Genomic DNA, 16,659 nt, shown 5'->3' with positions numbered 1-16,659 from the left:
TGTTCTCGTGGTTTGCGTTTCGCGCTAGATACCGAAAGTGAAGGTCGATACTTTCCTAATGGTTGGCGGTTCGTCCCAGATTTGGTGTTACTATGAACGTGCAGATGAATGGAGTGCAACGTATTCGGGAGCGGTCCAACCGTTGCAGGACGTCGGATGTTGACTTTGATCAGCAGGGGAATCATCCCTCCAAGTTATAAGGACTCAGTGATCTGTCGTCGATTCTTCATGATCATCAGTTTTCACTCACACCTTTCCATCACCGACACCGAGGATTACCCAGGAGATCTTTGACAATATGAAGTCCTTTTTCGTTGCTTCCCTGTTGGCGGCCGCCTCATCGGTCCTTGCGGCCCCGGCTCCTATTCCGGCTCCCACTCCTGTACGTTCATCCTCAACACCTATCCTCTCAGCGAATCTCATGACTGACCATTAATCACAGCCTGGTATCCCCACCGCCGCCAACGCCAAGACGCAGCTCGCCAGCTTGACCGTCAAGGCCTACGTTGACGACGGCGGGTACAGCCGTGATCTCTTCCCCCACTGGATCACCATCTCCGGCACTTGCAACACCCGGTATGTGTTTCCGTCCATAGCAGGTGGTCTGTCTGCGTAACATCCTCTAACACCTTTTTAGCGAAACCGTCCTCAAGCGTGACGGCAGCAACGTCGTCACCAGCTCGGCCTGCGCCGCCACCAGCGGCACCTGGGTGTCTCCCTACGACGGCGGCGTCTGGACCGCCGCTTCCGACGTCGACATCGACCACATGGTTCCTCTCAAGAACGCCTGGGTGTCCGGTGCCAACGCCTGGACCACCAGCAAGCGCCAGCAGTTCGCCAACGATCTCAACTCGCCCCAGCTGTGGGCCGTCACCGACAACGTTAATCAATCCAAGTCGGACAAGAGCCCCGATGCCTGGAAGCCCCCTCTTGCCAGCTTCTACTGCACTTATGCCAAGGCGTGGGTTCAGGTCAAGTATACCTGGGCCTTGACCATCACCAGCGCCGAGAAGACTGCTTTGACTAGCATGTTGAACACTTGCTAGGATAAGGGGCACCAGGGGGGAGAAACTGGGGAGGACGGTGGGAAGAGTGGTTCTGGGACGATGCAGGTTCCGTGGTGGATGGGAGCTTGGGTTGTGCTGGCCTGGTTGTGGTCTGCCCTGTGATATCTCACGAAATAAAAGGGCAATGAAGCTTGTGGTAAAAATAAACTACGATGATACATATCCCACGAACCGTGATGCGGACTTGACACAATACATTGGAGGGGGTGTAGAGTCTGATCCTGGTTCCTTTCCACTTACTAGCTTGAGACCTATGCTCAATCTCCCTTGGCGTTTTGGTGTTTAGTTGATTCGTTTTATTCTTCACCTAAGGCTTAATGTCACCTTGCATATGCTGTTTTGGAAGCCCAATCATCTGCATTGAACCTTTGTTACTGCCCTTGCGGTCCATACCTAGCCATTACGTCGGTCCGCTAAAAGGTCTGGGATAGGCCTCGTCCAGTATGCTAGGAGTAACAGGCAGATTGTAGGTATCTAGCACAATGCTTGTCGGCGATGCTTTCCACGTTAATCTCAGTGGGTTGGCCGTACTTGGACATTCATCTAGAGGACATTCGAGTCTCGACAGGTATGTGATGGTGATATATGCATGTTCAACTCAAGTATGTACATCGAAAGCTAACTCGAAGCATCCGTCCATGCGTATGGGCCTGTCACACAACCGTGAGGCCTATCATCAACAACCTTCCGTCGTCTTCCCACCCAATTTAGACTACTGGCGTCCAATATTGACCTTCAAAGGTCAGCAGTCGAGCCACCGTACGAGTGGATCTAATCACGGGTTAGCAGCTGTCTCATCCGCAGTCCTCGTTCATGCTCATCAGAGATACTCACAGTCTGATCCGCACATCCAGCGGGAGTCTGATACAGGTACGCGCCCGTGTTGATGAACACCTCCTGTCCCGTGCACACCAACCAAGCAGCCTCATTCGGCCTCTTAATATCCGCCACGGACCAGGTCAGGGTATCACCCTGGAACTTGAACGTGCCATATGCATTCTTGGTCGTGCTGAACCAAGTCTTGAGCTTCCTCTGGGTCTTATCGGCAGGGTTCTCAACGTTGAGGTAAAGTTGAGAAGGCTTGGTGTTGAATACGAGCTGGCCGTCGATGATGTTGAACTGTCCCGCGGTGGTGTGGTCCTCGAGAAGGGCGGTCTGGTTGGAGGAGGTAGCAGAGGAGCTGCCGCCTTGGAGGTACTTGTGAAAGTTGGGAGCGGCAACGGCGCGAACCCAGTACCAGCCTGGTTCCAGGACGGTCGGGTTCGGGTTGGAAGGAACGGCGGTGGCGGAGGGTGCACCGGGGGAAGAATCGAAGATGGTTGAGCGGATCGAAGTTGGTACGGTCGAGGTCTTGAGAGTGGTGGTCACGGGAGCGGCACTAGAGGAGGAGGTGAGCGTGGTGAGACTTGGACACGCGGGAGTATATCGTTGGACGATGGGACGGCCTTCGGGGTCGCGCTTCCAGATCGGGACGGTGGGCCCTTGGCAGCCGGGTACGTACGAGGTTGTAGCTCCAGGGATGCACTGATAGTAGTAATCGTTGAGCTTGGTGCAAGTGTAGCCGGAGACGCAACTGGTGGGACCGGCCCAGCCTACGCCGCCGCACTGGGACCAGGCGCTGCCTTGGGCGGAGGCAACAGCCGCGAGGAAGGGGATGGATGCTAGCACGCGCATAGTGGATTGACGAGAGAAAGACTGTCGTTGGGACAAGACTGATGGTCAAAGGCTTAGTGCTTTGGTCATGTTTATATCTTGGCTTGGCTTGAACTCCCCGACGGCAAGACCAAGGGGTTGACGGCCCGTTGCGTACACCGCATCACAGTCGTGATCATTCTAGAAGTAGCATTGAGCTCGGGATGTTACGCCATGTTAGACAAGCTGGGCAAAGCGGGAGATGGAAACCCGGTTCACGGAAGATGATCCCAAGACAACGGGATAGCGTTGCAATGGCGTGCGAGGAAGGGCCGTTGGTTCGGAACTTGGCCTCCGGGGTTGCCGCATTCGGACCTCAACTTCGGCGCTCCGTCCCGGGCTGGGCATAGCTTTCTGTGAGACTTATAGTAGCTTGATTGTGGTAAAACATCGACGTCAAAGGATGTAGAACGGGGACATTTGAAGGTGCACATGGTTGTAGATCTGCATCCATTGTCAGACTGGTAGCCCTTGATCGATGACAACCAGTGTTGAGGCCTTGTAGTATTGCACCAACAGGTCGAGCTACCCATTGCACGCCTTACGTCGATTCCCACTTGGCCAACTTCAACTCCAAAAGCGATATTCAAAATGGGATCAGGCCATCACCACCAGACACAACACAATCTCCCAATGTTGATATGTCACCACAACAGCACAGGCCTCGGGGCTAACTCGAACTCGGATATAAGAGCATCATGTAAGCCATCGCGGCAGCTGAACCAATCTGCATCGTGGCTTGGTCAAAGAAGGGCGCGGGAGCGTGGCACAGTTTCTCTGATAGGACGCCATTCTCCATGTGGTGAGGGGTTAAGAGCTGGGGCTGAGCAAGATAGCAGTGAAGATTGGGAACAAACAATGGGAGAGTGACGTTCTGGGAGGCCACCTTGGGCAGAATGGCTGACAAGGCAGAAACAGGCCCAAGTCAGCTTTGATGCGGGATGGGATGAAGGATTGCCCTTAGGCTGACGGACCCCATCAATGTTCGCCGGTGGCTTGTCTTCTGTCTTTCATTCGTTTTGCCGTTTTGCAACTTTCAGGATCGGCGCTTATATCCATCCATCGACTTCGATTGAACAGTCAAGAGCCTAGGTGAGAGCCGAACCAACACAATGACGGAACGAAACACAATCCAAAAGCCGAATCCTCGATCGTACTCTGAATCCCACCACTCCCAGACTCAAGCCGAAGTGAATGAGCTCGAATCGCCTCCGCCCAGCTACGAGGCAGCAGTCATTGGCACGGATGACAGGAACCAGGAAGGGAGACAGGCGCATAGCCAAGACGTGAATGAGCCCGCGGGTGCTTTTCACTCCTTGAACCAGCAGCAACAAGGGCACCAACAACAACTTCTTGAACGACAGCGACAACAGCTGGACCAACAACTCGAACAGCAACGGCAACAGCGGGAACTGCAGCGACAACAACTTGGGCAACAACTTGAAGAACAAAGACATCAACAGCAGCAGCAGCAACAAGAACTTCAGCAACAGCTGCAACACCAACTACAGCAGCAGCAGCGGCCCTATCCCATCCAGGAGTATTCTTCTTCCAACCATCACAACTATCAACCAGATGCAAAACACCCTAACGCCAGCCAGCAGGACTACTACGACCTCGAAGCGCAACAGCCAACAGTAGCCGGTAGCAGCTCTGGAGGGATCCGCTCGTCCATTGCAGGTCAGGTACCGATCGACCCGAGGGACGGAAGGAGGGGACATGGACGTGTAGGATGCCAACATGAAGACGGGAAACAGCGATCGAGTAATTGTTGCGTGGCCTGCTTTGGTGGGTGTTTGGCGGGGTGCGCGGCTTGTTGTTATTGTTGTGTTGTGATGTAGGGGATGGAGTACACGGAACAAAGTAGGCTGGGCCGGGCCGGGAAGAAAGATGACGGGAGTTGATATTGGAATGATGATACCCCTTGGTCAAGAAGATTGGGAATTGGGATCACAGAGAGAAAGCCGGGGGCACGGGCAACACCCCACTGGGTTGCTTGATGGAGCCGAAAGAATCGAGAAGGATGATGATGTAAATGGTGTATATTGTGATGACGCTGTCAATTGTCAAACGAAAGAACACCGTACCACTTGGTCTACGGCCACATGGTCTCGTACATGAACAACCAGTCTTCCCAGAACTGATGGTACTTGCCCATCAACCAGCTCCTCCCATCTCCCTCGCCACCTATCCTCCATGGCCGGGTATGCAGTCCCTCGGCTTGGAGATGCCTTTTGAGAGCAACATTCATGCTGAACGAACTCGGACTGACCCCAAGGAAGAAGTCACTCTGCAACAGGACAACAAAGTCTACCAGCGCTTGCTGATCCCATGTCAGCTTCTCCAGTGCCGCTAGATCGTCGTTGTGGTCCTGCAAGAGCAGGCGTTTGGTTGTCACTCGCATCCCATGAAGCACCGTCGAGTCCTTGAAGAACTTGCGCGCCTCCGTCTCGTTGCCCGTGGCCAGGTAGCCAGCTTTCATATCGTATCCCATCTGCTGACTCATTGTCAAGTAGGTCTTGCTCTGGTTCGCATAGTTGGGCCAAAAGTCGAGCGCATCGTTCTCCGTGCGAAGGTGGTACCCGACGAACCGGCCCGAGTGGGAGTCGGCGTCGAACTGGCGCGCGTGCCGGCGCATGTGTCCGACAATTTTCCTTCCCAGGGCAAGGATGTCAGGCCGGAACCGCAACAGACCGCCGAAGGTGGAAGCGAATTCGGGACCGTCGCGGAAGACGGGCCATTCGAATTGGACGCCCCAGGTCAGCCGGAAGATGCGCGGGTGGTCGGGGCTGGGAGGGTGCGGGAGGTTGAACTCGGCGGCAGTGGAGCGCAAGTGGTTCGCAAAGGCGGAGGCAAACAAGCCGGTGTGTTTATTGTGATCTCTTCTGTCGCAGCCTCCTCTTCTCCCCAAGTTCTTGGGTGTAACCTCTTCGGCCTTGAACGGGACAGGAGCATTGGGCACGTCGGACGTGGTATCGTAGATGGTGATTTGCGGGCAGGACGACTGAAGGCTTTGACGGAGGTGCGGTTCATCGAAGAAGTAGGTGAAGGGTTGATAGTTCTCGGCTGTGATGTCGGATAGATCTTTTTCAGACCGGATTCGGATTCGTGGCATAACAAGACCGGTTGCGCCAGCGTCAATGGCGTAGCGAAGGCAGGTCAACATGTAGTTGCGAATGTTGCCGATGCCACCGGAGTTGTTGTCGCAAACAAAGACCAAACTGGGAGTCCAAGTGGTCTCCCAGCAAACTCGCTCGAGCGGCCAGCCTATGAAAGGAGCATCGGGAAGGGAGAGGTCAAGATGGCGTTGGACTATGGGACCTCGTGTGATGTCGGTATTGGAGGACGAGTAGATGTTTAGCTGGGGAAGTTGACACAGCCAGACGGTGACAAGGCTGGTGATGGCCATGAGGGTGAGGACGCCGCGTGGGCGTGCCATGCTACGGACCATCTTGAGGGGGTGCTAGATGTGGTTCGACAATTGGCTCCTAGAATGGCATCGTGAACTCTTGTCAGGGTGTTGAGGCTGTTCGAACCTGGTCAGTCACGGCCGTCAAGGTATTGATACCGGCATAGTAAATGATTGTACTGTACAAACCCATTTTCGGATATGACGGAGGAGACGGAGGAGTAGCTCCGCTTGTTAACGACATTTTGCGATTCAAGGGGGGTTTGTGCTCAGGCAACACGGCTTACTCGTTGGCTGTTTTCATATCCGGGATTGAATGGGTGGAAAATGGAAACGTCCCAATTTGGCCGCGAGGACATGTTCCGGTCATAATTCGGCAGCAGGGTGATTGCTGAGCCTGAGCCACATCTTGAACTGCGTAAGCCACATATACACTAGCCTGGACTCGGGCTGTGCCTGGAGCCACAAACGCGGGGTAGCTGTGGATATCTGAAAGCTTGGCAATCCCATTGGGCCCCACTAAAAAGTTCAAAAATTTGGAAAGTGGAATTTGAGTTCGGTTGACATTGTTGGATTCAATGGCGAAGTCGCGTCCCTTCTGATAGCGGCCTGCGATTCCTTCTGTCAACGGAACAGTACTATACAGTGCTGTGTGCCTTCTGTTGTAGCCAATCCGATTGCTGAAACTTTTTGCTTCTGCATTCTGTTTTTCGTCTCTCTCTCAGGTCTCTCTTTTTTCCTTCAACAACCACCCACACCACACCACACCACACATCACATCACACACAAAATGTCCAAGAGAGCTGCCGACGACGAGAGCATCGCTGCCCCCCTCAAGGGCGGCGACCGCCCCGAGGCTATGGATGTCGACAAGGACCACGACATGGGCGAGTTCGAGGACGACTTTGAGGATGAATTCGAGAGCGAAGACGAGATCATCGAGGCCGGTGTCGATGGCCGCCCAGATGCCGAGAGAGAGGCCGAGGAGGGTACGATGATTACGTTAATCCTCTCATGATTATACGGATACAGATACTGACCTTACTCGCAATAAATAGGCGCCATGGACGTCGACGGCGGCCCCGAGACCTTCATGGTTGGTCGTCAACAGCTCGAGGCCGGCCAGACCCTCACCCCCGATACCACGACCTACAAGATGCTTCACAGCTTGAGCACTCCCTGGCCCTGCCTTTCCTTCGACATCATCCGCGACGGCCTCGGCGAGAACCGCAATGTCTACCCTGCCACCATGTACACCGTCGCCGGTACCCAGGCCGACAGCGCCCAGGCTAGCGACAACTCTCTTCTCGTCATCAAGTTCAGCGGCCTCAGCAAGATGCAGGGCGACGATGGCGAGGACTCCGACGACGAGGACTCGGATGATGAGGATACCGACCCCATTCTCGAGCATAAGAGCATCCCTCTCAACACCACCACCAACAGGATACGCTCCCACCAGTCGCCTTCCCAGGACCCCTCGAGGCCTCCCACCACCCTTACCGCCACCATGACCGAGTCCTCCCAGGTCCTCATCCACGACATCACTCCCCATCTCGCCTCCTTCGATACCCCCGGCATGGTTGTCACTCCCCAACAGAACAAGCCCGTCTGCACCATCCGCGCCCACAAGTCTGAGGGTTACGGTGTTGACTGGTCGCCTCTCCACCCGGCCGGCAAGCTTCTGACCGGTGACAACGACGGTCTGATCTACGTTACCACCCGCACCGATGGCGGCGGCTTCGTCACCGACACTCGTCCCTTCCGCGGCCACACCGGTAGTGTCGAGGAGATCCAGTGGAGTCCTTCCGAGGCCAACGTCTTCGCCTCTGCCTCCAGCGACGGCACCGTCCGTGTCTGGGATGTCCGCAGCAAGAGCCGCGCGCCCGCTCTCACCATGCAGATCAGCAAATACGATGTCAACGTCATGTCGTGGTGCCGCCAGACCAGCCATCTCCTTGCTACCGGTGCCGACGATGGTGAATGGGCTGTCTGGGATCTACGTCAATGGAGCAGCAACCCTTCGGCCAAGCCCGCTCCTCTGGCCAACTTCAACTTCCATCACGAGCAAATCACCAGCATTGAGTGGCACCCTACAGACGACAGTATCGTTGCCGTTGCCGCTGGCGACAACACCGTCACTCTCTGGGATCTGGCTGTCGAGTTGGATGACGAGGAGAGCAGGGATACCGCCGGTGTCTCCGACGTCCCTCCCCAGCTCCTGTTCGTCCACTACCAGAACATGGTCAAGGAGCTCCACTGGCACCCCCAAATACCCGGTGCCCTTGTCGCTACCGGCGAGCAGTTCAGCGTCTTCCGTACCATCAGCGTATAAACAACAGCAGAAGAGGAAAAATTTTCGTGTTTGGGAAACAAAAGGTGTTCAGGATCGGGAATCGGTTGGCTTGTGCGGGAGATTTAGACCAACAATGTATCAAAGTTACTTGTTTATTCATGCTCATCTGCTTATCAAGATACCCATTGACCAACAACCAAGCCGCCAACTCTATGGAACCTCTGACAAATCCACGGATCCCGCAAATCTCCCGTGGTTGCAACCGTCAGTCGCCGTCTTACAAAGTCTCATCAAACCTGGACGACCTTCCCCAGTGGTTGCCGCCAACCGTATAAGGAACCGGCCTCGATTTCCGATGCTGAACAGCCTCGGTCTGCTCCGCCCACGATGACGTGTGTCTTGCGCATTGCCACAGACCGAGCGGTAACTACACAGCAAGTGTCGGGCAGGCCATCTCAAGACAGGATGCTTTGGAGGGATTTTGCGACATTAGGCCACGTGAGGGGCCGCACGAGGATCACCTACTATTGCCTCAGACGGACGTCATTGGGGGCCGCCCGACCGACAACTCCGTCTTCTGCTTGAAAGTCCACCCGACGCGTCAAAAAAACTTGTGGCCTGGAGATACGCCACGCCGTTTTGGGCTGCTCTGACTTCTCACTACGATCTCTTCATCTTTCTACTGTTTCTTGGCTACCCGGCCGGTCTCTTGGTGACCCGTGCTCATGGCGTAGCAACTTCTTCAGGCGTGTCCGAGCTTCGGTTGGGAACAACGGGCGACAGCCATCTCAAGTCTTGTTCATATCATGATATCATGAACGCCCTTGCAGTTTGAAAAATCATCAAACGGCCTTCTGACAAAGCGTCGCAATTTCCCAAAGTTGCGGCTCATCCGACGGTCGAGCATAAAACGCTCCGGTCCCATAGAATGCTGGGAAGACTAATGGATATCAGCATCTCCAAGAATGCCATGTCTACGGTCCATGTTTACGGTCAGAGATGTCCCGTCACGGTAATGACTCGGGCCACTATCTGATGAGAGATAGCTTTGTAAGACGGTTCTTCGTCTTACTCTTGCATCAGGTACTGCCGAGGTTTGTTTCACCTCGAAAAGCGGAGGAAGTTGAGGCAGGAATCCAACGGTCCGACAGATAAGAACTCAAAGCGTCGCCTCGTCGCTCAACCTCTCTACTGATTCTCGGCCACGACATAAAAGGCAATACCCTCGATCGCATAGCCCGTCACAGGATCCGGCCATGACTGACTGGACTGCCCGGGTGACTGGAATTGCTTTTATCAGCAGGCTGCCACCTCGGTATATCCTCTCCTGAAAACTCTGACGGAGAGTGTGGCAGTGACGGCAAAATCAGCTGACATTCTGCGACGGCGTGCAATCTCTCGGTCCCAAGGCCATCGGATTGCGGGATGCGGGATGCGAGTCCAGACCAGTCTGTGCTGCACTCCCGCCTCGCTCGAGCACGCCGGCATGTTTACTGGACAGTGTTGAGTGTGGATCCAATCACCCAAAGCCAAAACGTGCGAGACCGGCTTCAACAAGATATATCCATGCCTCTCGAGAGCTTGGGCTCCACGCCCTCGAACTGTCGGCTTGCCGGTGGGAGGACCTGGACTCTGTCTGCCGGAGCGTGTGCCGTTGGGAAACAGGCCTAGACAGGGAGGAACTGGTGTTTCTGGGCTGCAATGCATGTTCAAACGGATGCAGGTTGTTGCAGCTACCTTGCCTACCTACTGTGTCTCCTCAATTCCATCTCATAAGACTATTGTCATATCTCTCCTATCTCCCCCCGTTCCCCCCAACCACTTTCTCGCATCATATCACATTCTCCTGGAACAGTCCCGCAATCTTTGCAAAACCGTCAAACTCGGCGAACCCGAAGACCATGCGGAATGTCTCTGAAAGAGCGCGTGAGTGGGAGACCTTCAGGTACGTACCAGTTTCGATAGTAGTACCTATCTCCTCTCCGTACCATCTCTGCCAAGGCATCCACCGAGCTGTGTACCACCCGTACCTGAGGCTCTGGGGGATCATACGCATCATCGCGGTCGGATATTCTCCCTGGCCTGCCTAGCGCGACCTTCCTCTGCGGCATTCATATTCTGAGGTTGCTAACCTTCTCTACAGATTCTTGTCGACAGTCCGGGATAGCCGTGCCGTGCCCGACCCAGCCCACCCATCCCCGGGCAAGAGCCTTCGGGCATCATCCGATACCGTCCTAACGGCACTTGCCCAGCTCGGTGCCCTCCAACTGTCGGCGCAACGAGCGGTTCTGAGTCTCTTTGATCACGATCTCCAACACGTTGCTGCCGAAGCAACACCAACCCTGCCACTTCGACCCTACGCCTGCGATGAAGTCAACCCTCTCTTCTTGCGCGGACGCGACATCCCGAGAAGCGAGATCATCTGTGACGATGTCATCCGTGAACAAAAACGGCATCCCGAGGACCTCATCGTCTTCGTGATACCCGACCTGTTGGCCGACCAGCGGTTCGATCACATTAATTCCCTCATCCCACAGGAACCCTATCCCCGGTTCTACGCAGGCGTCCCAATATGCTCGCCCTCCGGTATCGTCATAGGCTTGTTTTCGGTTTTTGCCACAAGTCCACGGCAAAAGCTCGACGAAGTTGGTATCGACTTTATGAAAGATCTTTCTCGGACAATCTCTCGCCAGTTGGAGGCCCACAGGAAGCAAGCGGTATTACTCCAGACCGAGCGTATCCTGAGAGGAGTGGTAAGCTATTCGGAGGGAAAGGACGACATTTCCAGCCTGTCTGAGTACCATGCAGAGAAAGAACCCGTGGACCCGAGCCGGCGAGATACACGCGACACATATCCCTTTGATCGTCATGGTGCACCTCACTTCCCGCACCGCGACGGCCCAACAACTCCGGAGATACCCATCACAGTATCAAAAGACGCCATGGATGGAACAAAAAGCGGCGGCGAGTATGAGGCTAACCACATCGGAAAGCTCTCCCTTCCAGACCGTAGAAATTTGGACTCACGGTTGGTGGTGGGTGACAGCAACAGCGGTGATCAACCAAAACCGTCGGACACGCCAACCCAGGGAACCGTGGGCGCTGACGTCCGGTTGTCTGAGATCAAGAAAAGTTTCGCAAAGGCATCAAACATCATTCGAGAATCCATGGACGCAGCCGGGGTGGTCTTCCTAGACGCCAACACGAGCCCTTTCCATTATTGGCAGGATAGTGATACAAACACGAGATCAGATGTGCCTACCAGAGCAACAAGCACCGACTCCAATGACGCAGTCAATGGTGTTGCAAATAATGGAATCGACTTGGAAGTTAAACCGCACAAACGGCCCTGTGACATCCTCGGCTTCTCTATGACTCCAGCTGGGACACCCGACGGCACAACCATAGACCTCACAGCCCCCATACGACATCCTGAGCCTCAACACAGCTGGCGCCTTCTCTCAGAGAGCTTCCTCCGCAAGCTACTGCGTCGTTATCCGCGGGGGACCATCTGGGAATTTGACGCTGCAGGCAACTTCATCAGCGCTCCCGAAACCGTGCCAATGCCGTCTCCACCCTCATCGGCGAACCCTTCATGTCCTTGCTCTGACTCGGAGTTCGACGCCGCCGCTAAAAGACAACGACGCGGCCGGCTACGGAGAACGGATGGAATATCAATGCGAAAGCCACGGAAGAGCGAGTGCGATATCATCCACGCGGCATTTCCCGAGGCTCGAGCAGTATCCTTCTTTCCCCTGTGGGGGACCCAGATGCAGCGCTGGTTCGCCGCCGGGCTGGCATGGACCAGACAATCGTTGCGCATCATCGCGCCGCAGGACGAACTCGGCTTGTTCAATGCATTTGGCAAGAATGTCATGGCTGAAGTGGCCCGAATCGATGCGACGCTTGCCAACCAGGCAAAGTCAGACATGCTTGGATCCATTTCGCACGAGATGCTCTCGCCGTTGCACGGCATTCTCGGTGCTGCGGAGTTGTTGCTTGATACCGACCTCAGCACTTCCCAGACGGAGCTCATCCACCTCATCGAGGCTTGTATCAGGACACTGCTCGACACTGTCGACCATCTCCTAGACCATTCCAAAATCAACAGTCTAGTGGAGAACACAAAGCTGTCCAATGGCCGACGAGGTTCCTTTCACTCGGAAGACCTAGAACACGATCAAGACCCGGATTTCAGCGGTCCACCAGGAGGATCCAGGGTGCGATCTGGCAGCCTAGCAAGCAAGCCTTGGCCATGGGAGCAACCGACCTTAACCCGGTTCTACGACGTAGACCTTGACGTCATGCTGGAAGAAGTTGTCGAGTCTCTCTACGCAGGCTATTCCTTCCAGCGATGGTGCAACCAACGTGGTGCCGATCCAGGTGATGACCACGTCGCCATCTACCTGGATATCGACCACACCCTTAATTGGTCTTACTACGCCCAGCCCGGTGCGTTGCGCCGCATCCTCATGAACCTGTTCGGCAACGCCCTCAAGTTCACTTGTAAAGGCTTCATCAAACTCACCCTAACCGCTCAACCTATCCCCTCTGAACCTCGCTCTTCTTGCGCCTCCACAGACCTCGAGGACGAACCAGAAGACACCGGCATCGAAACGGACAGCAAGTACTCCACTCCCCGCCCCAATGCCAATCCCAACCGCGAGAAGGGCAGCCTTGGGGTCGGCTTGGATGAACAGAAACGCTCAAACGTAATACTCACCGTCGCGGATACGGGCAAAGGAATTGGCCCCCGTTTTCTGCGTGAGAAGGCTTTTTCCCCCTTCCAAAAGGAAGACAGCCTCACCCCCGGCCCCGGCCTCGGTCTTTCTATTGTGAAGCAGATCGTCGATGCCCTCGATGGGCGCGTCGTCGTTGACTCTCGACCTGGTGAAGGCACGACGGTTAGAGTGATCACGCCGCTTCTTCATTCGAATCCGGAACCAAGGAGCGAGGAGAGGGATATAGCGGAGCATAGGGAGGTGCTGAGGGGCTTGAGGGTTTGCCTGCTTGGTTTCGACGGGCTCCAGGGAGACGGAGAGCCCGACGACCCTGGGTGGGGTATGCCGGTCGGTGCAAAGGGGAGGGAAGTTCTGAGGGGGAGGATCATGGAGAGGATGTGTAAGGATTGGCTTGGATGTCGGGTGGTGACAAACCCAGCAGACGCGCAAATGACAATCTGCAGCGATCGGTTTGTATTGGGTATGTGCACGGATGATGGCGCTGGCGACAAGATTGGCCGAGGGATGTTCGCGTCGAGGGTGTTGCCCGGCCCGTTGGTGGTGGTGTGCGGGAATGAAGTTGTTGCGCAGAATTTGTCACTGGCTAGGGGCGAGGCTACTGCTGGAGGGAAAGGGGAGGCGAGCGTGATGGAGTTTATCGGTCAGCCGTAAGTCTCTTTTCCCACAACTTATTTGTTCCCAAGCAGATACTGACAGATGTGGCATTGAACAGGGTTGGGCCAAGGAAGCTGGCTAAGACACTGAGGAAGTGTCTTCAGAGTCATCCCGTCCCGCTGAAGGGAAGAGTCAACGAAATGGGAGGACACACAGAAAAAGAGCTACTGTCACGAACCTCATCGGAGTCTAGCATCGACCTGGATGTTCTGCAGAGGAAGATGTCGGACCCGGAAGTTTTTCAAATCGTCAACAAGAAGTCGAGGTTCCTGCCTTACCTGGCGGATGATTTTCGGGATACCTTGTTTTCGACGAGCAAGGCGACGGCGGCTGCGGCGACAAGACCTTTGATGCATAGAATCAAAAGGACGCCTGGAACGCCGTTGGTTCAACAGACATCCGTGGGGAAGGATGAAAAGATTTCAGAGGAGGAGACGGAGGTTACCCCGGTGCCCGACATGGACGAGAGGTCAAAAGGGGAGGAAGTGGTTACCCCCGAACCGACGCTGCTGCAGAAGGCGAAGCAAGAAGAGGCTTCCCCATTATCACAGCCAGGGAACATCAAGATGCCACTCACCAGGCCCCCACTGCCACCACGATCCCGTACTGGGAAAGGGAAAGCGAACAATACGAACTTTAGCTTCACTACCGTTTCTGTCTCCGAGGTGTCGTCGCCGTCGCTGTTCGACTCGATCATGTCACCACCGGTCTTAACCGAGGTCCCTGCTTCCCCCGAGTCTGAGCAAGTGTCGCCTATGTCGCAAACTGTCAACTCGATCTTTCCTTCCGTTACTAGCTATGCCAAAGCCAGCACCCTCGACAATGCAGGCCCTACAAGTGGGGGTACCGCTGGTGCTGCTGCTGTTGCTGCTGCTACTGCCGCCGCCACGAACAACACGATACCAGGGACCGCGGCCGTCCCGGATGTGTCCCCGCCGCCAAAACCGCCCGAACAGCCCCAACGGGCCAGAAGCCAGCGCCAGCAATCAATACTGATGACCTCGCCGTTGATAACTCCGAGCCAAACCGTCAACTTTGATTTTGAAACACATCCCCTCAGCAAGGCATCTGCCTTCCCCATCGACACAATTTCCTCTTCATCTCAAACTCCCACGACGCAATCCCAACTTTCCCCTCATTCCACTCCTCGCCAACCTTCGCACCCCTCCCAGTCCCTGCCAAACTCTCCATATCAAGTCCGCAACCCTCCTTCCGGTTTCTCAACAACAAATCAGGAAGAAAAGGCCTGCCTCCTAGTAGACGACAACCCCATCAACCTCCACATCCTCGCCTCCGCGATGCGCAAGACGCACCGTCCCTTTGCTACTGCCCGCAATGGGCTGGAGGCAGTGCAGATCTACAAGGAAAACCCGGGACGGTACAAGTGGGTGTTGATGGATATCAGCATGCCGGTAATGGATGGGTTGGAAGCGACAAGGAGGATCAGGCAGTTTGAGCGGGAGTATCCTATGAGCAGGAGTAAGAGCGTGGGCAGGAACTTGATGAAAAGGGGCACTACAGCAAGCAAGGCGTGTGAAACAAGGGCGAGAGCTGGGAGTTTGGATGCGGGTATCATCGGTGCTGGTGGTATCGGTGGTATCGGTAGTATTGGAGTGGCGGGCGTCAAAGTCGGCGCTGTAGCTGAAGCTGGAGATGGCAAGAGAGTCATACAGAGGAGGGTTGATCGAGAATCTACCTCTACCTCTACCTCTACTCTCAATAGAGCTGCTACTGGGCTTGAGCCGACACTTGCGTCCGCGCCGGTCGGAGGTGACGACGACGGAAATGTACCTGCAGATGGGGGGAATGCTGGAGTGCCACGGGACAATAGGAAAGCGAAGGAAGTGCAGGTCAACGACGATGACATGGATGGAGGTGTGACAGAAACAACAGAGGAGAACAGCATCGAAGGAGACCGAGAACCTGTCAGGGGTCTGGAGCCCGCAACTGTCGTGGCGCTCACAGGAGTCACGAGCGGGACGATACAGAAGGATGCACTGGCGAGCGGAGTGGACTTGTTCTTGACCAAGCCGGTTAGGATGAAGGATTTGGGGGCGATTTTGGGAGATGGTTGATTGATCATTCTTTTGGATGTCTCATATTTTTGTAATATACGACCTGGTTCAGGGTGTGGCATGCACTGGCGTCGTCGGAGTCTTGTAGTACTAGCATAGGCCATAGGCAGAAGCCCCGGAGGCTTGACGGCTTGAGGGAAGGCGTTCAGTGGTAATCCAATTTTGTTTTCGACGTATATCAGCAGACTTTGAGTGCGTGTTCAGAAATGGGGCTAACATACAAGTTTAGAAGTGTCGTGAGCATGTTGGCAGGCCCGTGGAAGTCATGGTGCGAAGCACGAGCCGAGCCGGGGTCACTTGTTCGGTGTCAGCCTACAACACATTGCTCCGTCTCTTTTCCGATTGGACTACGAGGAGCTGACAACTTGTGATAGATTCGGTCAACTTCTGAAATAGGAAGCCCGGGACTGGGAATGGCCAACAGCAAGCCGTTGCGAGCTCGACATTTGTAGCTTGACGGCACAGTTCATGTCGTCAACCGCATACTCATAATACTATCACCAAACGCAACCTCGTCTCTGCGAGTTCTGGTCCCCAAAATGTAGATAACCTAATGGCTATAAGATGTCTGTGCCAAGCCCTCCATCTCGCTCTTGACGTTGATGATCAAACGGCCTTTAGTCCTGTCGGAGACTTCCGCATTGAAGCCACGCCTAAACTGCCATCACCACCGGTCCAAGATTCTCCCATAATGAATTCCTACCAAGCCCTTCTTCTCCTTACCATC

At 55.0% G+C, this 16,659-nt stretch overlaps 6 protein-coding genes across 6 annotated transcripts; 4 read left to right on the top strand and 2 right to left on the bottom strand.

Annotated features, from left to right (window-relative positions):
- The first annotated feature begins 12 nt into the window (after positions 1-12).
- Positions 13-1,395, top strand: SMAC4_07854 (uncharacterized protein). Its single transcript, XM_003345130.2, has 3 exons — positions 13-382; positions 443-576; positions 638-1,395. The coding sequence occupies exons 1-3, from the start codon at positions 299-301 to the stop codon at positions 1,044-1,046; spliced, it is 627 nt and encodes a 208-aa protein (XP_003345178.1). The 5' UTR covers positions 13-298; the 3' UTR covers positions 1,047-1,395.
- A 188-nt stretch (positions 1,396-1,583) lies between these two features.
- On the bottom strand, positions 1,584-3,460 carry SMAC4_07855 (uncharacterized protein). The gene is made up of 2 exons (XM_003345131.2): positions 1,902-3,460; positions 1,584-1,838 (listed from the first exon to the last, which is right to left on the bottom strand). Exons 1-2 carry the CDS (start codon positions 2,739-2,741, stop codon positions 1,803-1,805), a joined length of 876 nt encoding a protein of 291 aa, XP_003345179.1. The 5' UTR covers positions 2,742-3,460; the 3' UTR covers positions 1,584-1,802.
- Positions 3,461-3,673: 213 nt separating this feature from the next.
- On the top strand, positions 3,674-4,810 carry SMAC4_07856 (uncharacterized protein). The gene has a single exon (XM_066090704.1). It carries the CDS (start codon positions 3,872-3,874, stop codon positions 4,598-4,600), a length of 729 nt encoding a protein of 242 aa, XP_065946991.1. The 5' UTR covers positions 3,674-3,871; the 3' UTR covers positions 4,601-4,810.
- Positions 4,811-4,841: 31 nt separating this feature from the next.
- Positions 4,842-6,568, bottom strand: SMAC4_07857 (uncharacterized protein). The gene is made up of 2 exons (XM_003345133.2): positions 6,358-6,568; positions 4,842-6,285 (listed from the first exon to the last, which is right to left on the bottom strand). Exon 2 carries the CDS (start codon positions 6,208-6,210, stop codon positions 4,855-4,857), a length of 1,356 nt encoding a protein of 451 aa, XP_003345181.1. The 5' UTR covers positions 6,211-6,285; positions 6,358-6,568; the 3' UTR covers positions 4,842-4,854.
- Positions 6,569-6,747: 179 nt separating this feature from the next.
- Positions 6,748-8,644, top strand: SMAC4_07858 (uncharacterized protein). Its single transcript, XM_003345134.2, has 2 exons — positions 6,748-7,157; positions 7,227-8,644. Exons 1-2 carry the CDS (start codon positions 6,959-6,961, stop codon positions 8,498-8,500), a joined length of 1,473 nt encoding a protein of 490 aa, XP_003345182.1. The 5' UTR covers positions 6,748-6,958; the 3' UTR covers positions 8,501-8,644.
- A 1,718-nt stretch (positions 8,645-10,362) lies between these two features.
- Positions 10,363-15,932, top strand: SMAC4_07859 (uncharacterized protein; the record flags this gene model as incomplete). The annotated part of the gene is made up of 3 exons (XM_003345135.1): positions 10,363-10,406; positions 10,605-13,850; positions 13,916-15,932. The coding sequence occupies 3 exons, from the start codon at positions 10,363-10,365 to the stop codon at positions 15,930-15,932; spliced, it is 5,307 nt and encodes a 1,768-aa protein (XP_003345183.1).
- Positions 15,933-16,659: the final 727 nt, after the last annotated feature.

Source organism: Sordaria macrospora, chromosome 4 (assembly GCF_033870435.1).
Source record: "Sordaria macrospora chromosome 4, complete sequence".
Taxonomy (NCBI): domain Eukaryota; kingdom Fungi; phylum Ascomycota; class Sordariomycetes; order Sordariales; family Sordariaceae; genus Sordaria; species Sordaria macrospora.
The sequence above is the reverse complement of the archived record's forward strand: the minus strand, read 5'-3'. Positions and strand labels throughout refer to the sequence as shown.